Genomic DNA, 17131 nt, shown 5'->3' with positions numbered 1-17131 from the left:
TGGATGTTTCACTGTGGAGATGTATGTGTGAGTAGCCATCGTTGCTGTCCCTCCCAGCCCATGTCCCACCTCTCTGTCTGGTTAGGATGCAGTGTTCTCCTCACTACTCCTCTCTCTCTGTCTGGTTAGGATGCAGTGTTCTCCTCACTACTCCTCTCACTGTCTGGTAAGGATGCAGTGTTCTCCTCACTACTCCTCTCTCTCTGTCTGGTTAGGAGGCAGTGTTCTCCTCACTACTCCTCTCTATCTGTCTGGTTAGGATGCAGTGTTCTCCTCACTACTCCTCTCTCTCTGTCTGGTTAGGAGGCAGTGTTCTCCTCACTACTCCTCTCAGTCTGGTTAGGATGCACTGTTCTCCTCACTACTCCTCTCTCCGTCTGGTTAGGATGCAGTGTTCTCCTCACTACTCCTCTCTCTCTGTCTGGTTAGGATGCAGTGTTCTCCTCACTACTCCTCTCTCTGTCTGGTTAGGATGCAGTGTTCTCCTCACTACTCCTCTCTCTCAGTCTGGTTAGGAGGCAGTGTTCTCCTCACTACTCCTCTCTCTCTGTCTGGTTAGGATGCAGTGTTCTCCTCACTACTCCTCTCACTGTCTGGTTAGGAGGCAGTGTTCTCCTCACTACTCCTCTCTCTGCCTGGTTAGGAGGCAGTGTTCTCCTCACTACTCCTCTCTCTGTCTGGTTAGGAGGCAGTGTTCTCCTCACTACTCCTCTCTCTGTCTGGTTAGGAGGCAGTGTTCTCCTCACTACTCTTGCACCTTCTTCTCTTTCACTGCTAGGGTATCCTCTAGTTACCTCATCTCTCCAGCGGTTACCATGGCATCGCCAAGAACAAGTGCGGATCACAAAGGGTGTCACAGAACTGGCACACACACACACACACACACACACACACACACACACACACACACACACACACACACACACACACACACACACACACACACACACACACACACACACACACACACACACACACACACACACACACACACACACACACACACAATAAGGGCAACAACTAGAGGCAACAGCAAATGCAGGGGATTCCTTTATTTAACCAAATACAATACATGTGTGTGTGTGTTGTGTGGATGTGTGCGTGCGTGTGTTATTCAGCGAGCGTCAGCGAGGGCTCGCTGTAAACAAACATGTCCTGGTCGTAGAGGTCCTCCTCGAGGTCGCCCTCCTCCTCGCTGAAGAAGGTGGGGAACGGCGGGTTGAGGAGCGAGGAGCTCCTGCGAGGCAGGATGGTGTCCCTCACCTGGAGGGGGACACACACACATTATTGTTTATAACTCCTGTCCAACAACTCTTGTGCGTGGTCCTCAGCACCTGGGTCCCCCCCCAACCTGTGTCACACATGGGCCGATACCTCGTCTAGGATTCACGGTTCACCTCGTGCCATCTTAACCGTGTGTTGAGGGATTTCCCATGATAGATTCTACTCCGCACAAACACTGTTATACTGCACTCGTGTCACAGAAAACACATGAAAACACCCTCCTCGCACGTGCGTGCATGTGTGTCTGCCAAAAGTAATAGGTAAGTGCATACGCATGCATGCATGCATGCATGCACGTACGCATGTGCACACACACAACCTGTTTAGTAGGGAGATTTAACTAGCTTCATAACGCTTGCTCGTCCTACACTCACAACGGATAGAGCACATTAGCGGTGAATATGTGAACGACAGCACTTTAAACCCACAGATGAAACGTGTAGTACAGAATCAAGGTCATTGGCCCCCTGTCAGAATATCAAGTACTGTGACAGTGTCAGGTTCACCTTCTACTAAACACATCCAGGCAGGGGTGGGGGGGGGGGTGGTGTGTGTGTGTGTGTGTGTGTGTGTGTGTGTGTGTGTGTGTGTGTGTGTGTGTGTGTGTGTGTGTGTGTGTGTGTGTGTGTGTGTGTGTGTGTGTGTGTGTGTGTGTGTGTGTGTGTGTGTGTGTGTGTGTGTGTGTGTGTGTGTGTGTGTGTGTGCCAATGCACTTGTCTCTACCTTTAACAAGCAGTTCTTGTGACCGGGCACTGAGCCATGAACGTACAGCACGTTCGACTTGGTGTTCACCCTCCAAACCTGAGAGGAGAAGACAGAAGGAGGGAGGAGAGGAGAGGGGAGAGGGAGGGACGGAGAGGGAGTGAGGAAGAGGGTGTGAGACAGTAAGAGAGGGAGGGAGCCAGCAATGAGAGGGAGAAATAGGAGATAAGAGAGCGCACACAGAGGAATAACAGTTGAAATCCTCTTCAAGGGCACCCAAGATGGGAGTGTGAGTGTGTGCGTGTGTGTGTGTGTGTGAGTGTGTTTGTGCAAGTGTTTGTGCATGTACATACCTTAAGGCCATGTGCCGTGTCAAAGTAATTGCCCATTTGGCCAGGCATCTTCTTGCCTTTGAACACCTTGGCTGGATCCTAAACACGAGAGTGTGGGAAACACATCGATGAGCGCCCGGACTGATTCTAAATGAAGAGATCCGCTGAGCCGTCGCTGACAGGACCTCCACGCCACGCCCTGGTCCCTCAGGGCGTGGGGTCATATCCAAGGGTGTGTTTGTGTGTTTGTGTGTGTGAACCCAAATGTGTCTGCATGCGTCTGTGTACCTGATTGTGTGAGTACGTTTGCGTGTGTGTGTGTGTACCTGAGTGTGTGAGTGTGTACGTGTGTGTCTGTGTGCACGTGCGTGTTTCTGTGTGCACGTGTGTGTGTGCATGTGCGCGTGCGTGTGTGTGAACCTGAGGGTGTGCGTGCATGCATGCATGTGCGTATCCGAATGTGTGACTATACACATGTGTGTGTGAGTGTGTGTATGCGTATCCGGAGTGTGTGTGTGTGTCTGGTGCCTGAGTGCGTGTGCGTCTGCCTCACCCCCCCAGGCCCAGACGCTCCAGGTCTGCGATGCGTCTTTGTGTGTCCGTGGGACGCTGGTTGACCTCTGAACCCGTAGCGCTTCATCACGCCCTGGAAACCCTTACCGATCCTACACACACACACACACACACACACACACACACACACACACACACACACACACACACACACACACACACACACACACACACACACACACACACACACACACACACACACACACACACACACACACAAAATAAAGACTCAGAATGCAGATACACTTAAGTTCACACCCACGTTTCTTCAAAGAAGAATGTTCATGTTTTAATTGTCGGTTCATCTGATGGTAAAGCACTCTATCATTTAAGAATGAAAGGTACTAGAGTAATAATTGTGTATTTATTATCATTAGCAAGCCATCTTAAAACTCCACGAGGTAACACAAAAGTAGAGGAGAAGATAAGAGGAAAGAAGGAGAGAATAGGAGTAGAGGGGAAGAGAGGAGAGAATAGGAGTAGAAGGGAAGAGAGGAGAGGAGAGCAGAGGGGAGAAGAAAGAGAAGGAGAGATGGCCAGAGGGAGGGAGAGGAGGGAAAGAGAAGAGAGCGGAGGAGAATAGAGGAGAAAGAGGCAAGAAAAGAGGAGAGGGGAAGAGAAAAGAGGAGAGGGGAAGAGAAAAGAAGAGAAGGAAATAGCAAAGAGAAGAAGAACTTGCGTCTTTGCAGTGATGTCCACAAACTGGCCTGGGCGGAAGTGTGCTGCATACAGTGGAGTGCCTGGACAGCAGAGAAAGCCCACAGACAGCATCATTAACACCTCATTCAAACGGCCCCGTGCCAAGTGCTGCTCCCAAGGGGAACCTGCCTACCTGGTTTGATGATGGCGTTGTCTGAGACTTTGAATGTGGTGACCTTCTGTTTTGGTGGAACTCCAGCAATCCGAAACATCTCCATCGTCTCCTCGGACCTCTGCAACCAACAGACAGACAGAGGGACACATCTGTCAAGATACAGGATAACAGGAGAAGGTAGGGTTCACGTGTTATCCTCAAGGAGGCCCACGGGGAGTGGAGTTGGGGATCGAACCGATGTCGAGAGACATTTTCAGTCATGGAGAGAAAGAAACAGAGAGCCCGAAACAGAGGAGAAACCTTCAGTCATTGAGAGACAGAAACAGAGGAGACACCTTCAGTCATAGAGAGACAGAAACAGAGGAGACACCGTCAGTCATAGAGAGACAGAAACAGAGCGTTGGAGATCAGCACTGTGGACCAATGGGCCGTGACAATGGAGGCGAGTTAAGGAGCTCACTGCCGCGGCCAGGCAGCGGTTGGTATTGGAGCCAAATAGAGATTCTTCTATTGAGTGGTTGTTGCCAATATGTTCTCACTCCAGCAGATACTTCCGAGGGATGAATGTGGAGGGCGGAAGATCTTAACTTGACTCGCGATTCTACACACGTCAATAGTTGAATCACGTTCAACATTTTTCACAGACGGCAGTGGACGTGAACATCACTTTCAATTCGCTATCTGTTGAAGCTTGTGATGCACAAGTGCACACAGTGAGACACACACACACACAGAACGGTGAGTGACTATGACATTTCGCAGTATTTAACATCAGTTGGCACTCTCTCATCTTTTACACTTGTCACGTTGAGATGCCACGTCTTTGTTTTAAAGAAATAAGCCCTCATACAATCATTCAAAATTATTCACACCAACACTCCCAGCGTGTAATTGGAGCCTTGAGCAAGCCTTGAGCCAGCCTTGAGCAAGCCTTGAGCAAATCGAACATTAGCATGGTGCCTCTGTAACATTTAACAACAGACATAGATCAGAAAGCAAGAACACACAACAGACGCGTCACAGCTCTTACATGGAAGGGGGACACATTCTTCCCTCCAACCAGCAGGGCGGCGGTGTGGCCGTCGTACTCTTCTTTGGACAGACACTTCACCACGTGACAGTCCTGCACCTGGAACAGCAAGACACGTGGTCACTGGTCAGGGTTACGCGGCTTACGCCATCAACCCCAACTCAACTCGGTTACCACTGAAACATGACACAGCAGTTCTGGTTAGGGAGGCTGTACAACAGGGGTCCACCTCAGGAGGCCTGAGGACACAACCCGGCCCTCCAACAGTATTCTTTTCATTTTACAGCCTTAGACAAACTATTAAGTCCCCAATGTCTATTTTATTTCCAGATAACAGATTTACCCCCAACTAAACAATGCTCAAGTTATAATTAGTTAATCAGAGTATCTTTGGTTCCCTAGTGTTATTTAATTATGGGGTTGGATGAGTGCTGCGTTTCGCTTGTATTCTTTGCACACAGCGAAAGCTTCAGTACAAATTAGACACACAGGCTTTGACACTGGAGAAAGTGGGTGAGCTGGAAGCATTCCCTCATGTCCAGTCTTCACTGAAAGCCCCGTTTGTTATCAACCTCTCTTCACACTCATGGGCAGGAATGTACTCTCGCTAGCAGAATAAATGTTGAAGAAAGGCGGCCACATGTATACATACATAAGATGTATTATTTGTATGTATATTATGAGCAGGTTAGCCTTGATTCAGGGACAAAAGATTTGATACTTTGATCATTTTCCATGTCCTAAATAAAGCAAATGTAAAAAGAAAATAAATCATACTACCATCGTAGATTCACCTCACACACACACACACAAACGTCATAATAGCTGCTGATAAATAAATAGATGCTTTATTCATCCCCTTTGGGAAATTCAGGGTTCAAATGGTGAATGTGCATTAGTCCAATATCTTTCAAATAGGGTGTTTGTTCCACATTTAATGAAACCCTGAGCATTTTGATTATACAGTTTGTTTGGGCGGCATTGAACACTCAGCTGAGTTCAGTTCGTGTCAGGTCAGGTGTGAACGTGATCCTCTAAGAAGCCAACCAAAAATTTATGCATTGTGGGTTTACTCTTTTGCCGTGAACTGGAAATAACAAACATATTCAGCCAGATGTGAATGAATTTATCCTAGATGAATACGATTTGTGACACACACACACAAACACACAACACACACACATGATTATAAGGATGCTCATGGCTACATTATTTAGAGCAAAAAACATCCCTCATGAGAAGTGAATAAATAACAAACAAACCATAGGCAGTGATTTGTAGGGTGAGGCAGGCCTGGTATGGCTCTGTGAATGGCCATTATATCTCGCCTGGTAATGCTGTTTCAGCACCATAACAAGTTAGTTCATTCGATAAGTAATAAGCAGAATGCTATGAAAGGCGAGTTTATGACCAATAAATCCACTCTTTTAATGTGATAATCTGTAAAGAGCCTGTACAGGCAGAAAAATGTCTGAGCTGTGGGTTCATTTTATGTGGGGGAATATTTAGGATGGCTTGTCTAAGCACAAAATAAATAACAGAACTCCCTCTCTCTAACTTGAACTTTGAGGCTTCTACTGATTCAAGCAAACACACACAGGATTGGTCCAATGGGGTGATTGTTACATTTGGTCAGGCAGGGTAACTATTGCACATGTTACATTATATGACTCAAACTCAAGTGAATTTAAAGTAGAATAATATTGTGATTGAGACATTATCCTTTTCCACTTTTCAGTCTGTGTCAATGAGTCACTTGACTAAGTACAACTGATGGGTCAACTTTGAATTCCTTATTCAAGATAACTGTCAGCCTTGGGAATGCCAGTCACAATCCCCATCTGATGACACATTGTGAGCAATATCAATCATGAATGGACATGAATCAACAACGGTCAGATCCAACATCTGTCCCAATATAAATAAGCTGCATTCTATAAATGTAGCGGTGAGTATTTAATTGGATGTATATCTACAAGACTGATGGACCGATTAGTGTGACTTGGGGTGTGTGTGCCTGTGTCTGTTTGCTCATACTCAACCATATACATTTCCATGTAAATGTGAGCAATTAGCTAATGGAAAATATAATTAATTGATTCTGATTGACCTCGATATTCTTAATAGAAATATTCTTGATAGGCAGCTTAATAGGTTGGCGCCGTATGTATACATACCCTAGTATACTACAATATAAACGCATATTGTAAATATAAAATAGCAGAGGCTGAGGCTTTACTGTCATGGTAATGTGAAGTCAGTTAGAAGAACTATAACATATTTTGAGTCTGTACTAAGGGTATGTATTTAAAGAGTTTGGAGGGATGATGGAGTCGCCTTTACTGGTAGTGGTGCCGTCTTTACCCCACGTCAACCGGCATCGGCTCGGTTAACGCCATGCATACAAGTCATACAGAGGACACTATATACTGTTCTGGTTGGAATTATATATATTATAGTACACAGCAACCATCCGCTAACCACTATCCATCCGGACCGCCATCCACAACACTGAAACAAAGGTGCCATGTCTGTTACCTGTAGCATTGTCACAACGTGTCTCTCTCCTGCTTTCGTCCAGACAGGAACCATACCCAACTTAACAGCCACCAATCCTACTCTTCGACTTCCTGAAACAACCACAGTAAGGAGGAGTTATTGAATCATTAAGTACGTCAGGACACAATGGCCAGGAATGCTGGTGACCTCTCTCTCTCATACGCATCCAGACACCTACCCTCAGTCCACTCATGTCGTGGCCAGGGCTCGTCTTTGAGTGGGTTAAGCTTTTCAGCCGTCTGTCTTCTGTACTCCTCGTTGATGCTTTTCCTCATGTACTTCTGGTTGTCCTCCGTGAGGTGCTCCTCAAACCACGTCGTATTCTTTAATGTGCGAACACATCCCAGTGCAAGGACAGGACTGTAAATGTACAAGATGGCAAAACAAATTATCACTTTTGCCTCCACGTTAAGCATTTGAAATACATTATAATATTTTATTATTGCAGTATTCGATTTAATCAAAGTTCCCCAAATGTCTTGATATTCTTCCATTTCAGATCCATGTGTCAACACTGGTTCGTCCGATGATTTATCAAATTATTAACACTACGGCAAGATGGATAGTAAAACAAAGTGCCAACTATTGACAGTTATTAAACAAAATAACTATAATGGATTATCAGGGAGAAAGTATAAGTAAATGTCTCCCTTTACAGTCTAAATATGAACGATTCTTAACAGGCACCTTTCAGACGCTCCTCTTGTTCTCAGGGCAGCAAAGCATGGGACTCGCAGCAGAAGAAAACGACTCGTCCAAGCTGCCATTTCGTTGGTATGTACGGACCTTTCTCTAAGAAGAAATACGATTATAACTATAATAGTAGTGCAGCCTCGACATCAATAAGAATCCCACGCCTCCATGTTTGCCCTGTTGTGAAATGTCACCCTGGTGAGTACCTGGTCCGGCGGCGAAGTAGGTCCGACTAATGGCGGAACTGAAGAACGTTCCTACCCGTGAGAAGGTTATTCCACCGTACCATAGATTATTACTTTTTTACGGTTTCTTAATAGTATTATATAATTATATTAGTATTAAATAATGGATTTCAAAATAAATGTGGTTACGATTCAATGTTATCATTCGTTGTTCGTCTTTTCTTCCCATAAATTCCACTGCATCGAATAAAGCAGAATAAAACTGAAAACATCTGGCTAGATAATAATCAAATATCATATGATAATACATTAGTTAATGTGTTACTGCTCTATATACAGTAGGACAGAGAAGAAAAGCCTTTTGTTGCATTACGTTCAAACAGTCAGTAAGGGTGAACTAAGGGTTGTGTTTCTGTGCCATGAATATTGATATTCATGGCACCTTTTCAATTTGAATTGAATTCAAATTGAATTGAATTGAATTGAATATTATTGCTGATAGAGCTGAGGTTTTACTGGATTTCCATCCAGATGGCCTGACTTTGAAGTTTTCCCTGCGTCTTTTTAAGTGAAGAATAGTTTTCAGAGTAATGCAATGCCCCCTGGGGATTTAAGTGATGTGTTTGATGATGCAAAAGTGTCTTCCTTGCTATTTCCGTCCAAAAGTAAGAGCCTATATTTGCATATCAAGACGCACTGAGGTAATTGACCAGGGAGGTTGGGCAAGGGGAAAGCTAAAATCCAATCTATCCAAAATGGTTCCACCTGTTCCTTTTGTTTTTGCACCACCAATTATGTAAATAGTTCCTTATTTTACTTATTTCTTTAACTTCAGACACACACACACACATGCATGTGCGCGCACACACACACACACACACACACACACACACACACACACACACACACACACACACACACACACACACACACACACACTCTTGTAAGTCGTGAAGGTGACCACGAACAATAACATTTAACTTTAACACATAGGACACTTAGCTGGCTGCTCATTGGTCTTGAGTCCTAAAGCCATTATTTCTACCAGGGCACATACTGAACTATTCATGGATCGTCATTTCAATATCATACAAATATAGCAAGGGAAGATGATCCGGAGATACAATATCATATAATGAACCGCCCCCTCATGTTCATATTAAGGAGTGCTGCTGCCCTGATCTTTCACTGTAATCGTTTCGAACATTGGCGCACACACACACACACACACACAAATGTGCACGCATGCATGCACACACACACTCACACATTCCTTTCTCTGTGCACAACATAGCGCAGCACTTTCTAAGTCTCAAATCCATCTTCATCTCTTATAATTCATTGAGACAATGCAGTAAAGTGCACACACACACACACACACACACACACACACACACACACACACACACACACACACACACACACACACACACACACACACACACACACACACACACACACACACACACACAAAGAACAAACTGAAGGGAGAAAACTACACAATCTTTATTGTAGTCTACATGCAAATTACAGAGGAAAGAAATAAAATAAAGATTCAGGTCACAAACTCCTGGCTATACTCCCGAAACAGTTCACAATATAAGAAGGTTAAGAAATTATCACAATTATTTATTTGTTTGATTCCATATAGCAAAATCTTGACAAATCTGTAAAAAATAATCTAACGCACCCAAGACAACCCTGAATGTCAATAAAATGACAAAGATACTTTATTTCGTAACTAGCAAGCAGCTACGCTCTGTCATTATATAAGCTAGAGTTGACATGCAATAACTGTATAAAGTAGACTAGCAAGGAAGCAGCTAGCAGCTATCTACGAGGCCTGTCAACTTTCCTTATATTGCAGCTATGCTATGTCAGGTTTTACTTACACTGAGGATGCTAACGCTAAGCTTATTTGGGTCTCCATTCACATCATGGACTACTGACTTTTCAGAGGTACTAGTCTTACACTTGCTAGTTATCTAAATAAGGTAGATATGTCATTTCTCTGGGTGGGCTACAGTCTGCATGCCGATTCAAAAGACTGCCTTTATATTGCTATGTACATTTCTCTGATATTATAGGTAATAACAATACTTCCCCAAAGGTACGCCGTTGTGGCCAAACATGCAATAGTCATCCATGTAATAATTTAAAACCACCGGAACAAGCTAATTCTCTGAGCTAGGCTACTGCAAATATGATGAGTCTTGGTGGGCGTGTGTTTGTGTGTGTATTTGTGCTCATCGGGTGTCACATGTTAGTACTTGTATATAAATGTATCATGTATTCCATGTTTTCATATCACACGTTTTGCGTGTCCGTGGTCAGGGGCTGAAGGCCCTGGTGGACTCGTAGTCGGAGACACACTTGGGCTTGATGCCTTTGGCGTTGTAGTAGTCCACGATCTGGTTTGGGACCTCTGCCAGTACGCTCTTGGCCAGAGCAGCTGGGGAGGCCTGGGGAAAGACACGGGGGGGGAGGGGGGAGAGAAGGGGAGGACTTTTAGTGGAAGGGCCATCACCATGATTTACAAGGATCAATATCTATTCAAATCAATTCACTGTATCCATCCACTGTCCATTCATCCATCCATCCATCCAATGTTTTGGATGTCAATCTAATTTACAAATCTAAAATCTTTGATTAGAGAAACATGAAAAACATGAAGCATTAAACATTTTTATTAACCTCAATGTCTGCAGTCTACCTGTAGGACCCCTTGAGCTCATTAATGACATGTATCTGAACATGTTAGAAGTCCCTTGTGACATGCATTTTAATGCACTCTGAGTTACTTTGGATAAAATACATATTGTCACACTATTGTCATTACTCACACACTAAGTCGTGAAGGTGAACACGAACAATAACATTTCACTTTAACACATAGGACACATAGTTGGCTGCTCATTGGTCTTGAGTCCTAAAGCCATTATTTCTACCAGGGCACATACTGAACTATTCATGGATCGTCATTTCAATATCATACAAATATAACAAGGGAAGATGATCCGGAGATACAATATCATATAATGAACCGCCCCCTCATGTTCATATTAAGGAGTGCTTCTGCCCTGATCTTTCACTGTAATTGTTTCTAACACTGACACACACACTGACACACACACAGACACAGACACACACACACAAACAGGCACCTACAGACACACACACACACACGCACACACACACACACACACACTCTTGTAAGTCGTGAAGGTGACCACGAACAATAACATTTAACTTTAACACATAGGACACTTAGCTGGCTGCTCATTGGTCTTGAGTCCTAAAGCCATTATTTCTACCAGGGCACATACTGAACTATTCATGGATCGTCATTTCAATATCATACAAATATAGCAAGGGAAGATGATCCGGAGATACAATATCATATAATGAACCGCCCCCTCATGTTCATATTAAGGAGTGCTGCTGCCCTGATCTTTCACTGTAATCGTTTCGAACATTGGCGCACACACACACACACACACACAAATGTGCACGCATGCATGCACACACACACTCACACATTCCTTTCTCTGTGCACAACATAGCGCAGCACTTTCTAAGTCTCAAATCCATCTTCATCTCTTATAATTCATTGAGACAATGCAGTAAAGTGCACACACACACACACACACACACACACACACACACACACACACACACACACACACACACACACACACACACACACACACACACACACACACACACACACACACACACACACACACACACACACAAAGAACAAACTGAAGGGAGAAAACTACACAATCTTTATTGTAGTCTACATGCAAATTACAGAGGAAAGAAATAAAATAAAGATTCAGGTCACAAACTCCTGGCTATACTCCCGAAACAGTTCACAATATAAGAAGGTTAAGAAATTATCACAATTATTTATTTGTTTGATTCCATATAGCAAAATCTTGACAAATCTGTAAAAAATAATCTAACGCACCCAAGACAACCCTGAATGTCAATAAAATGACAAAGATACTTTATTTCGTAACTAGCAAGCAGCTACGCTCTGTCATTATATAAGCTAGAGTTGACATGCAATAACTGTATAAAGTAGACTAGCAAGGAAGCAGCTAGCAGCTATCTACGAGGCCTGTCAACTTTCCTTATATTGCAGCTATGCTATGTCAGGTTTTACTTACACTGAGGATGCTAACGCTAAGCTTATTTGGGTCTCCATTCACATCATGGACTACTGACTTTTCAGAGGTACTAGTCTTACACTTGCTAGTTATCTAAATAAGGTAGATATGTCATTTCTCTGGGTGGGCTACAGTCTGCATGCCGATTCAAAAGACTGCCTTTATATTGCTATGTACATTTCTCTGATATTATAGGTAATAACAATACTTCCCCAAAGGTACGCCGTTGTGGCCAAACATGCAATAGTCATCCATGTAATAATTTAAAACCACCGGAACAAGCTAATTCTCTGAGCTAGGCTACTGCAAATATGATGAGTCTTGGTGGGCGTGTGTTTGTGTGTGTATTTGTGCTCATCGGGTGTCACATGTTAGTACTTGTATATAAATGTATCATGTATTCCATGTTTTCATATCACACGTTTTGCGTGTCCGTGGTCAGGGGCTGAAGGCCCTGGTGGACTCGTAGTCGGAGACACACTTGGGCTTGATGCCTTTGGCGTTGTAGTAGTCCACGATCTGGTTTGGGACCTCTGCCAGTACGCTCTTGGCCAGAGCAGCTGGGGAGGCCTGGGGAAAGACACGGGGGGGGAGGGGGGAGAGAAGGGGAGGACTTTTAGTGGAAGGGCCATCACCATGATTTACAAGGATCAATATCTATTCAAATCAATTCACTGTATCCATCCACTGTCCATTCATCCATCCATCCATCCAATGTTTTGGATGTCAATCTAATTTACAAATCTAAAATCTTTGATTAGAGAAACATGAAAAACATGAAGCATTAAACATTTTTATTAACCTCAATGTCTGCAGTCTACCTGTAGGACCCCTTGAGCTCATTAATGACATGTATCTGAACATGTTAGAAGTCCCTTGTGACATGCATTTTAATGCACTCTGAGTTACTTTGGATAAAATACATATTGTCACACTATTGTCATTACTCACACACTAAGTCGTGAAGGTGAACACGAACAATAACATTTCACTTTAACACATAGGACACATAGTTGGCTGCTCATTGGTCTTGAGTCCTAAAGCCATTATTTCTACCAGGGCACATACTGAACTATTCATGGATCGTCATTTCAATATCATACAAATATAACAAGGGAAGATGATCCGGAGATACAATATCATATAATGAACCGCCCCCTCATGTTCATATTAAGGAGTGCTTCTGCCCTGATCTTTCACTGTAATTGTTTCTAACACTGACACACACACTGACACACACACAGACACAGACACACACACACAAACAGGCACCTACAGACACACACACACACGCACACATACACACACACACACTTTTCTCTCTGTGCAAAATAAAGCAAAGCACTTTCTAAGTCTCAAGTCCTTCTTCATCTCTTATAATTCATTGAGACAATGCAGCAAAGTGCACACACACACACACACACACACACACACACACACACACACACACACACACACACACACACACACACACACACACACACACACACACACACACACACACACACACACACACACAACCACACACTCACACACACCAGACACATACACACACACCAGACACATACACACACACCAGACACAAACACACACACACACACACATACACAGACTGTTTCATCCTCTGCTTTATCTACCGTTTCTTCACACACATGCAGTGCACTGCACAGGCACTGCAGACACATACACACACACACACAATCAGTCTGTCATACGGTAGCTTTGTCCTGCTAATCCCTTCTGAAAAGAAACGACAGAGCAGAAAATCACCTCTCTACTGCAGGCATCAACTCCCAGGCTCCCTTTGTCTTTGGCCGTCGACTCTTGTTTCTCTCTGTTCTCTGCTTCTGCGTCGTACTGCTCGCCCACTCCCCTATCACTTCCTGTCCCCCTGACTGTCCTATACGTTTGCGCCACACCCGCCTGCCCTCTCTTCTTCTCCTTCTCTCCTTTTCCCTTTTCTCCTTTTAATCATTCCTTTTCATCTTCTTGTTTGCTTTCACCAGGAGTGGGCGCCTCCACCCCCTCCCCTCCCCTCCCCTCCCTTCCCCTCCCCTCCCCTCCCCTCCCGTCCTCTCCATTCTCCAGCACTCTATGTTTAGTTGCGATATAATTGGTGGATCTCTCGACCTGTCACAGACCAAACTCGCCGTAACGGACCCAGCCAAACGCGGACAAAGTCGGCTGCTTCCCAAACCCCCGGAGAAACAGATGTGCATGCTGCGCTCCGAACATATCGACACAAACGCCTGACTGTGTGCACACACGCACAAGCATGTATACACGCAAACACACACACACACACACACACACACACACACGCTGATCGCCGTCCCGATGGCTGATGTGTTTTGACGAGCGCATCAAATACATTACGCCCACATATTCACACACACACATAACCCTCACCATTCCTCTGCATAAACACACGGCCAACCGCACAACCACACTCACACAAACAAAACCAATGAAAACTGTGTACACAGATGGTAGCTCTGCAGAAGTCTAGCAATAGCAATAGCAAAGCCTTCCTCACACACCAGTTTTGATTAAGGAGGCTACACACACACACACACACACACACACACACACACACACACACACACACACACACACACACACACACACACACACACACACACACACACACACACACACACACACACACTTTCTTACAGTGTAGCATTAGGGCAGTTAGTATTTTCTCACACTTTTACCCAAAGCTGCTCACAAATGATTTCAGGAGTCATTAACACACAGGTAGGGCGTAGGGCATCTGAAGCTCCAGGATACCTTGGCCCAATCCCATTTCTACCCCTTACCCCTCCCCCTTGTTTTGAAGGGGTAAGGGGTAGAAATGGGATTGGGCCCTTGATACCTACAGTAAGTGCTGTGGAGTAAGACATGGGAGACCAAACCTTGAAGCCTTCAGGCTGGGTGTCGCACCACCTAGCAACTGCACTTCCCTGCCAGCCCCCTGCTGACTGGCGGGCCGAGGCCAAAGAAGTCCTTTGCAGACAAATTTGTTTTAAACTCCATGTGGTTTTTGCTTTGCTCACTGAATCAGGGGGAGACAAGGAAACCAGATACGAGATCAATCCCGCTGCCCTGCCATCCTGACTAATCACCCCCACACACACACACAGATACTTCGGAGGCGCAGGGACTTTGCGTTTGTTTGTTTTTCGCCGCCACTACCTTGTACGCACAAAGTGTAGCGACAGCTCTACCCCCCCGCCCCCCTCTGAGACGCGGCGCCGGGACCTACGTGCTTGAAGTCCTTGAAGGGCACGAACTGCACGATGTCGCGCAGCACGGGCTCGCCCTTGGGCGAGCGCAGGATCCCGTCGTCGCCGTCCAGCATCTGCATGTCGGTGAAGTCGGCGTTGCCCACGCCCACGATGATGACGGACATGGGCAGGTGGGAGGCGTGCACGATGGCCTCGCGCGTGTCCGCCATGTCCGTGATCACGCCGTCCGTCAGGATCAGCAGGATGAAGTACTCCTGGGGGGGGGGGGGGGGGGGGGGAAAGGGAAGCGTCTGCTGATGGTTTTCAAACAATAGGAATAAGTATTGTATTGGAAGTGGCTCCTTGACGCAGAATAATTTGAATAAAAACCTCTCACTCAAAGTCGCCAGGGACGCGGCAGGCAGGCGGGGACTGTGTGTGTGTCTGTTTGTGTATGTGTGTTTGTCAGCGGGTGCATGTGTGTGTGAAGGAGCTACGAGTGGGAGTGAATTAAAATCCTTCAGTATGTAGCTAATTTTATTAATTCATCTCACTTGGCCCCTTTTGCTCCATGGCACTCTTCTGCCTGTCTCTGCGCCTGCTTATCTGTTTTATCTCTCCCGCCATTCATCCATCTACCCGTCAATTCATCCGACATGGGTTTATCTGTCTGTCTCTCTATCGATCTATCAATATTTCTATCCATGCAGCCATTAATTACTCACACTCTCTCTCTCTCTCTCTCTCTCTCTCTCTCTCTCTCTCTCTCTCTCTCTCTCTCTCTCTCTCTCTCTCTCTCTCTCTCTCTCTCTCTCACCATGGCTTCTTTGGTGTGCATCTCTTCAGAGGCTGTTGAGGCCACCTTCTGGATGATGGGGGCGATGTTGGTGGGCCCGTACAGCTGGATCTTAGGGAGGCAGTTCTGGTAGGCCTCTACAACCCCTTGGATACCTGCAATACACATGAACGCCGGCACATGTGTGAGCACCAACACACACACACACCCACACACACCCACCCATACACCCACGCACAGGCACACACCCACATACATATATTCACACAAATACAAAAGCACACCGTCAGCCAAACACATACAAACACACCCCAACATGCCCCCCCCCCCCCCACACACACACACACACACACACACATGCAAGAGGGGTAAGATATATTCGTATGCACGTGACCGTTCCCCAAGGTGAGTTCTTCTCAAGGACAAAGGAGCAGGCAAGCTGGCTTAGGAGTTGACTTAAATTATGCTGATATCCACACACACACACACAAACACACACACACACACACACACATACACATACACACGCACATGCACACACAGACACACACACCACCACCACCACTGCAGGAGAGCAGATGTGTGGGGAGAAGAGAGGAGTGGCCTGGTTGACACGTATAGATTAGTGTTGTTCTCTGCTGCTTCTCAGCTGCCAATACTTCCTGCAGCAAGAGGGACACACACCAGGCTCTGCTTCGACCTGTGCATGTGTGCTTGTGTGAGTGTGTGTGTGTACATGTATGTGTGTATACGAGTAT

At 45.4% G+C, this 17131-nt stretch overlaps 2 protein-coding genes across 2 annotated transcripts in view; both read right to left on the bottom strand.

Annotated features, from left to right (window-relative positions):
• Positions 1-1037: 1037 nt before the first annotated feature.
• Positions 1038-8215, bottom strand: mrpl3 (mitochondrial ribosomal protein L3). Its single transcript, XM_060043401.1, has 10 exons — positions 7982-8215; positions 7473-7654; positions 7274-7365; positions 4736-4834; positions 3724-3823; positions 3571-3631; positions 2872-2983; positions 2340-2417; positions 2008-2085; positions 1038-1263 (listed from the first exon to the last, which is right to left on the bottom strand). Exons 1-10 carry the CDS (start codon positions 8059-8061, stop codon positions 1111-1113), a joined length of 1035 nt encoding a protein of 344 aa, XP_059899384.1. The 5' UTR covers positions 8062-8215; the 3' UTR covers positions 1038-1110.
• A 3722-nt stretch (positions 8216-11937) lies between these two features.
• cpne4b (copine IVb) overlaps positions 11938-17131 on the bottom strand; it is a 24363-nt gene continuing 19169 nt past the window's right edge. Inside the window, exons 13-15 of the mRNA XM_060043435.1 lie at positions 16395-16528; positions 15616-15852; positions 11938-12917 (exon numbers count right to left, since the gene is read on the bottom strand). Of these exons, the coding sequence (XP_059899418.1) occupies positions 12786-12917; positions 15616-15852; positions 16395-16528 (503 nt within the window). The 3' untranslated portion in view covers positions 11938-12785. The remainder of the gene's footprint in view (positions 12918-15615; positions 15853-16394; positions 16529-17131) is intronic.

The sequence above is a fragment of the Gadus macrocephalus genome, chromosome 22, assembly GCF_031168955.1.
Source record: "Gadus macrocephalus chromosome 22, ASM3116895v1".
In the NCBI taxonomy this organism is placed as follows: Eukaryota; Metazoa; Chordata; class Actinopteri; order Gadiformes; family Gadidae; genus Gadus; species Gadus macrocephalus.
Note: the sequence above shows the minus strand (reverse complement) of the source record. Positions and strands in the feature narration are given on the sequence as shown.